Below are 8,391 nucleotides of genomic sequence, written 5' to 3' on the forward strand. Positions count from 1 at the left end.
CACACACACACACACACACACACACACACACACACACACACACACACACACACACACACACACACACACACACACACACACACACACACACAGCTAGTCCTTGTATTACCCTTCGTTTGCTGGAAAAACACTGGCTTCAAAGACCACATTTCTTCCTATTTCTGAAGGAAGAGAGAATTCTCTCAGGGGGTTTGTTTTGAGTTCAACACTTCCACCATCATCATAGCTTCCACAGAGGGCCTTTGATGCTGTTCGGACCACCAAGGCCACGCACCAGGGTAAAAACAGACACGCATAACTGCACGGCAGTCACCTCCGCTGAGAACCAGTCAGCCGTTTGATTGAGCAGGGACTGGCTTTTTAATGGCACTGCCACACATGTGGGTGTCCGCCACGGAGCAGGCCAGTGATCAGCCACCTGCCAAACAAATTGCCCCGTAATGGAAGGGAGTCCCAGACTGTGCTACAGCCACAACGAACTGGAAGGCTTCTATTTTTATGAAGCGGAACACTTATGGACTCCAGACTTGGAATGTGGCACCTTTCAGAACCAACACTGGCTGGGACGGACCAGGGTCGGAGTGGGTTGCGCTGGACGAGTGTTGAGCGGACTACCAGAGACCTTCTCATCCATTCATCATGGAACACATCCAAGGTGCAACATTTAAGACCAGACCTTCAATGTCACACAATGCTACCTTTAATGGGGCTGTTGGCATATGTACAATGAAATCTTATTTACTGCAGCACATGCATGCAAAGGTGAAAAGAACCACTCTGCACACTTTCACAATAAACACCTCTACCAATTTCAAGTACACCGGCCATGCTAATCTAGACTCAAAGTAAAAAGTCAGAAATACAAATATTTTCAGCCTACAGTGGCAATAGTATGTTACTAAATGCCTAATTACTTGAATTAATCAGTGCTCAACTTCACCTTCAAATATATTACTATCCGAAAGGAAATTAGGTCTGCAGTAGAAACAACAGCACAAATACAGACATATTTCACAACACAAACAAACATGAGAAACAATCTCATCTCAACATCCTTCCCTGCATCACAGTACTGTATGTGTCCTATGGAAAACGCTAATCATGTCTTTAGGCTTCGATACATTTATGAGTAGGTAAACATTTTTGCACCAGGCAATAAAGTCATCAACTAAAGGACCATGCCCAGTCTCATCATCATTTGAAAGGCTCACAATCAGCAAATATCACGAGGAGCTGATTATCATACAGTAAGTACTCCAACAGCCATTAGCGTATGAGATAAAAAGCCATGGTGAAATAAGGGCGCAGCTCTGTGAGGAAGCGGTGGAAGAAAACAGCTCTGAGGACAGAGCATTATCCCTACCACACCATTAACCCCAACACACGCTATCCTGTCTGACCATCAAGCCAATGAGCTTTGAGTTCAAATTAAAATGAGACAGAATTTTCTCCGCCGGTAGGTAAGGCTGAATAGTATGAAATGCGGATGAGAAGTCAATAAATAAAAATCTAGCATGAGTTTTAGAGGCCTCCAAATGTTTAACGTGTTAAACCGTTATGGTAAACCCAGAGGAGGATGGAGACAGTAAGAGAGAGTGACACACAGAGTATTAAATAGATGGATGTGTGCAGTCTCTCAGGGCATTCTTTCCTTGCAATAGCTGAAGTCCAAACTTCACTCCTTTCTTTTTTTCCACCCTGACACCTCTGTGAAGAGATGGAGGAGCAGGATGAGTCATGTCCACTCAGAGCTCTGGAAGAACACTCTACTACGGCTCATCTATCTCAGGAGAGGGAGCGCCAGTCCTGGTATGTGTGATGTGTGAGTTAGTCCTCTAGCACACACCATGGCCCTAGGCTACCATCGACAAAACAATTCTGAGACCAGCATAACAAATAAATATATAAGAATCAGGTTCTCCATCCACTAGGTCAACAAAAACACTCCCTTCTTCTAAATTCTCTGCAACTTAACTCCACTCCAACTTAAGTCCAAATATAGACAGCAATCAGTCAAAGTATCAGATTGCAACATTAGACAAAATGTTTGGTTGGCCCAACATGAATGCAAGGCATGGTCCAATTTTACCTCCCCAAGCATAAAAGAACAAATAAGGGAAAAAATAAATCAAAGAACAATAAAATAAATACCCAAATATACATAGCTTTCCGATAGTAAAAATTCCGCTTGCCACAATAATACAACCAAAAAGTACTTCAGTAGATAGCTGACCAAACAAGACACCCCCAAGAAACTGGTGGTTGTGGCTCCTCAGTTTGCCAGGGTGAACCTATACTTTGAGCTGAATAGTCAGCTTTAAAGTAACACTCAACCCAAGCTGGAACGCCATGGCATGCTGCCTGGCCAAACACTAAAGACCAGAGCCCGTTATTAAGTCCAGCGCCTCAGTCTCCTCCTCGCAGGCAACAGATTGCGCTTAAAGAGACTGCATGACTTTCGGGCTCTCCATGGCAGACTGCCTGACAGGAATCTCAGCTCCGCGGCTGCCCTAAAGTGATCTTTCATGAGAATCTGACATCATGCAGTTTGAGCTGGACAGAGTGCATTCTTTCCTACGCAGGGTCCCTGCTACGCTCATTATTAGGCAGCACTGATGGTAAAAAGGCTTCTGAAGATTAACAGCATTTTCTGTGCAGGATAAGATGACTGAAGAGTGATATTAAGATTGTCCTCAATCACAGCTCTATTGAGCACACGGTGGAAAAACAATCATAAGCACACAAGAAAAGAATGTTGATAACATCCAACTACCAAACCTAACCCACACATACTTTACAGTTTATTTAAAGTTAAAGCAGAGTAGCAATGACACGACCCAAAGACTTACTCTCAGGTGGTGCTGTGGGCGCTTCGATGACTGCTGGCTGGGATCTGTGCTCCATGTTGCTGGGGGCATCAGTGGGCGCTGTGGGCAAGCTGGTCTCCACTTCCCTGGGCAGGGGCTGAGACGGAGGCGGAGGGGTCTCCAGCTGTCTGCCGCTGGCGTTCATGTCCAAGCGCCTGGACGGAGCGTCAGCCACCACGGGGCTAGGAGGCTCCACTCTCCTCTGGCTGGGCTCAGGGATGCGGGAGGAGAACGCCGGGGACGGAGGCTCGGCCCTCCTGGGGGCCACTGGGGGCTCCTGGCTCGGGGGCCGGCTGAGGGTGACCTCCGTCCGCTTGTGAGGCACGGCGGTGGCGGCGGCCTCTGGGGCAGTGGTCCTGTGCGTCTGCACCTCGGGTCTCCGCAGGCCGTAGCGGCTGATGCCAGGGCTGGGCGAACTGTCCACCTGCTTGGAGGAGATGTCGATGGAGATCTCCGTCCGGCGGGACACCGGCTCGGCCATGCGGCCACCCGAGAGCTCCACGCGCCGCAGGCTGGTATTCGGAGAGCGCTGGTTGGCGCCATCCTTGGACGTGTGGTCGGAATTGCGGGAGCTCAGGTCATGGAATCGCTGACTGCTGGGGGAGGTCAAGGAGGATCGCAGAGGGTGGGTCCGACGTGACAGGGGTGAAGAGTGTGTGGAGGTGTCCACCTCTTCCACCTCAAACGACCTCTTCAGAGCTGCAACACAAAGATTGGACAAAGTCAGAGTTTGCATCCATGTACATGCTGACTCAGGGCCACAATCCAAAAGCATACATAATGAAAGAGAATTTTCCTAATAACCAAAACGTCTGGACATTTGGGTTTTCTGGACTGTCTGGAACATGTACATTTGCAACATGAAAACATCAACCCACATATCACACGTGCTAAGTCATATCAAGCAATAGACTTAGTTGATCTAAGGTTCACTTTTCAACAAACTGTATTTTCTAACCGATGTTATGTTCAACTACACCATGACGGCTATTCATATTGCGTCATCTATTTTCTTGACCCGATCAAGATGGTTCAGAGTAGGCCTAACGGTTAGAGTAACGTTATGATACCAGTGGGCGTCGTCAATATATTCTTACAAGGAACACAAAACCTGCTGGAGACAGGAAACAGTGGAAGGTAGCATGTTAAATTGTTTTACCTGATTTTACTTTTTTTATGTAGGCTGATAACATCATAGCAGAGGATATTCGCGCCTGTTGTAGGCTACACACGCACGACACCAACCAGATTACAAACACGAGGTAAACCCAGTGGAATCATGGGTAGGCCTTGATAATTCGTAGTGACGTTTTTTGCCGTCATTCAAGTAGCAGTGGCAGCAGGCCCACACAGTTGACAGTTCGCCCACTAACTCCCTCTCGCAGGCCCTCCAAAGAGTTGCCTCCAAACGACAAACGTCTAGCCATAGCCTATTAACCTCGAAATAATTATTACGCAGCCCTTGCTAATAATTAATGTCGAATTAGGGATTCTGAGACATGTTTCATTAAAGAGGTTTCGTAATACCATCAATGTGGTGTAAAGAAGCATCTTAAAATGATGGCTATGCAAACTATTAACTTGAACTGAAACATCACTTCTATGTTGAACAGAATTCAGCCATATTTACAAGCCCTTATTCCACTCTGGCATCAGACATGTCGGGATACTTCATGCTATGCAGGCTCCATGAACCATGTCAAACACTGCTGGTATGTTCAAGGTCTTAAAATACATGCCAGAGTCTACTGGCAGATGGTCAGCAGAAGGATTAAGAATGAATTGCAGGTCTACAGCAATGGGAATGTGCTATGCTTTCTGTCATTACCCATGATATTATATCATACATCCAAAGTCTACATTTCCAACCTTTCTAACCAAGATCTGTGGACACAGTGACATCTTGATCTTGGGCTGAAAAACAGGGCTGCAACTAACGATTATTTTCATGATTGATTAACTGTTGATTATTTTCTTTGAATAAATTAGTTGTTTGGTCAATAAAATGTCAGAAAATAGTTAAAGAAATGAGTGTTTCGCAAAGCCCAAGATTATGTCCTCAAATGCCTTCTTCCTCCATACGTTAAAGATTTTTTAGTTTACAGTCATAGAGAAGCAAGTGAGCTCAAAATAATTCAAGGCTGCAATCAGAAAATGTTGAGGTATTTTACTTAAAATAGGAAAAATGACACAAGCCGGTTAACCAATTACTAAAATAGTTGCCAATTTAGTTAATAGTTGACAACTTATCAATTAATTGTTGCAGCCCTAGTAAAAGAGCATGCAAGGCACTTCAAAGCTCTGTACATACAAATTACATTTTCATTATGACCTATTTGCCTGCTGAGTTTGAAAGCTAGGATATACGCAGAGCCAATGAAAAAAACGTAATGTACACAGTTGTTCTAAATGCTTTGTTTCAGTGTGTGCACCTTTAATGGTAACTGGATTTTTTGACATTCTCAAGGTCTGAGCTGCTGGACCCAGAGGACTGAACATGAAGCCATCTTGTCTCATTCACCATACAGTATAGAGGTACAAAAGTATCTCTCTCTCTCTCACTCTTTGAGTTTTTTTATTTGTTTTGCTTTGCCCGTAACAAATGTGTGAAGAGAAAACACCTGTCACAATCATTTTCAAAGCAGGTAAAGCTCGAGCTCACTGACCCTGGGTTGGGTTTCTGCACACACACAAAAAAAAACAGATTTGGTCAAGTGCCTCCTGACTGAGAGCCAGTGGTCTTGTTGTAATATGGTTACTCACATGCATCAAGCTCAAGCAGGGCCATAGCCAACTTTTTTATTTAACTTTCAGCAATCGTCATAAACAACAACAACCACAACAAGTCACAAATCAGTTATGCGATACCGCAACGCACAAGAAAACAAAGTCAGACTGTTTTAAAGTCTTGCCATTGATGTTCTCATGAGCCAAAGTTCACCGGGTCTTTTCAGAGTGACTCATCGTTTTAAAAGGGACTGAGGCTTAAATCCCCCCTCTCTCCCGCTGATGTCATTTCCTGTGGAAAGAGTCATGAGAACGTTGTATCCCAGGGAGGGCTTGTTTGTGAGTTGTGACCCGAGATCAGGGGCCCAGTATTCACACACTGCCTCACTTAGAGTCGGAATATTGTGACTTTGGACAGTTAGCCCTCTTGGCTTCAGCTTTAGTGTCGAATGACCAAAATGACTAAATTCTGGCTTCAGCTTTAGTGTCGAATGACCTAAATGACTAAATTCAATTTTAGTCACTGTAACTTTGGAGATACTCCATGTGGATTCAGAGTCCATTTGTTGCTGTTAGAACCATCGTTTCCAGTCTTCTGAGGGCATCTTTGCAGCGCCATCCCAGTGCTGGCAGGGTTGCTGTTAGCTTAATATGGAATCACTCTGAAGGACTGTGTGTGTGTGTGTGTGTGTGTGTGTGTGCGCGTGTGTGTGTTTTTAAAGGCTGTGTGCATACCCCACATACTTTCATGGAGGCACATGTGCTGTGTCTGATCTTACCAGTGGGCACAGAGAGAGCAGCAACAACAGAAAGACAAACACAGTCCTCACCACACCCACACGTTACGTTCTACGCTCCACACCCACACGTTACGTTCTGCGCTCCACACCCAAACGTTACGTTCTGTGCTCCACACCCAAATGTTACGTTCTGCGCTCCACACCCACACGTTACGTTCTGCGCTCCACACCCACACGTTACGTTCTGTGCTCCACACCCAACGTTATGTTCTGCGCTCCACACACCACTGATTCTGGTTCCACATTCATGGACGGAGTCTGCCTGTACTCTCAGAGGTCCCTAGAGCTGCACTAGGCCTCGGCGGAAAAATACCGGATGCGCTGACGGTCTCTGAGTGAGGAGGAGTGGGAGGGCTGCCTCATCCGAGGCTGCTGACCACTGACATCTAAATAGCCCAGCAAAAACAACTCTCCCTTTGTGTGTCATGGCTATCTGTCAGAATGTTGTCACCATATTTCTGATGACATTAGGTTATGGTAAATCAAAGTGTAACGCCATGACTCAAGAGAAATGTAGTTATCATAGAGGGCAGGAAGTGGTCAGGTTTTTTTTTTATTGCGCCTCATAGTCCTTGGGTATACTATTTAATCCTCTCTGTCAAACACAGTCTCTGTCCCTGCATGGCCCCATAACATGACAGAAAGACTGCAGTAGAGGGGTCTGCAATGCTGCAGATGGTTTCTGTATGTTCTAGATGGTGTTTGTCTCCAAATCCCCCTGCCCAAAAGCCAGCCATATGTGGCAGAATGGTAAACTCCAGATCTGCACTCTTGGACAGCAGATAAATCAAGCTACCATAGCCGCATGGAAAAAAATACTTTGTGTCCACTACTGTATATGTGTGTGTGGGAGAGAGAGAGGAAGAGAGAGAGAGAGAGAGAGAGAGAGAGACAGAATGAGAGGGACATGGAGAGAAAGAGAGGTCTTTGAGGGAGAGACAGTGAGAGGAGAGGGGAAAGAGACCCGTGAGTTTGCTTGCCATCTCAGCTGTGGCGAGACGCGTCTGATGAGGGCTCCAGGCGTGTCTGTCAGACACAGAGACTAAAAAGCCAGACTGACTGAGTGAGGCTCAATAAATCCGCACTGCTTTTGATTTATCCAGCAGATCTAGGTCAGTAAAGGAAAACTATTAATTCAGTCTCAATGGCTGCGTTTAACAAAGTGACGGTGTCTAGGTTTCTTTTTTTTTAAGTCGATTATGTGAACGTTGGGTCACTGGTTAGTAGCCTGAAGTCGGCCATGCAGGATTTAGAGGTGGGAACACAGAGCGTGCCACACCCTTGGACCTATGAAGTGCTGTCCATCAGTAAAGCGTCTTTACTCTTAAAACACCCCACATGGTATACCCTGTGGAAAACCCACATTGATGTTCCCTTTCTCATGGACTTTTCATCAAATCTGGTCTCATAATGTCTGCCCACACGTTGCCTGAACAATTCCTTAATTGGTCTCCTTTACAAACTCAGAGTGGGTTCTTGTGGGCTGACCATGTGGGATTGACTGTGTCAGGCTCTGTGGCTTCCGGCATCCAAGCTTTATGGAATTTACAGTGGGTAGTCATGGAGAGTTTAGTGGACACATATGGAATACTCACAGTCCGCTGTGGGCTGGCCTCAGGTGACCCAGACTGTGTGGCCCTTTGGTCATGTGACAACTATCACAACTCATATGAGCCTGGATATCTGAAGGCCAGGACAGCACAAGGATGACAACAGAGGTGAAATTTGAGTAACCGTCTTTCCTTGGAGGTGGCATGGGATTTATTCCTAGTGGACCTGTGTGGATGTTGTATGAGCAGCTAATGCAGATGCCTATACAGGGGCTATACTGACCCAAGCTAGTAGCTAATGATAATGATAGTGATGCAGCTAGTGTACAGATTTTTAGATTTCTCCTTGCACCCATGCATATCAGCACAATGTCTATCAGAGAGCATGAAGTGCATCGTCCATGTAGCTCATTCACGCTGACAATAATGTAAAGATTTATGTTTCTT

General features: G+C 45.7%; 1 protein-coding gene across 3 annotated transcripts in view; it reads right to left on the bottom strand.

The window, feature by feature from the left end:
* Positions 1-8,391, bottom strand: part of septin9a (septin 9a) — a 74,119-nt gene that overhangs the window by 39,461 nt on the left and 26,267 nt on the right. For all 3 annotated transcript variants that reach the window (XM_076265087.1, XM_076265089.1, XM_076265088.1), the window contains one exon: positions 2,850-3,566. In XM_076265087.1, coding sequence (XP_076121202.1) covers positions 2,850-3,566 — 717 coding nt within the window. The remainder of the gene's footprint in view (positions 1-2,849; positions 3,567-8,391) is intronic.

The sequence above is a fragment of the Alosa pseudoharengus genome, unplaced genomic scaffold (assembly GCF_046254945.1).
Source record: "Alosa pseudoharengus isolate Yale_2024_CS ecotype anadromous, Long Island Sound unplaced genomic scaffold, YU_APseudo_1.1 YU_APseudo_1.1_scf_4, whole genome shotgun sequence".
Lineage (NCBI taxonomy): Eukaryota > Metazoa > Chordata > Actinopteri > Clupeiformes > Clupeidae > Alosa > Alosa pseudoharengus.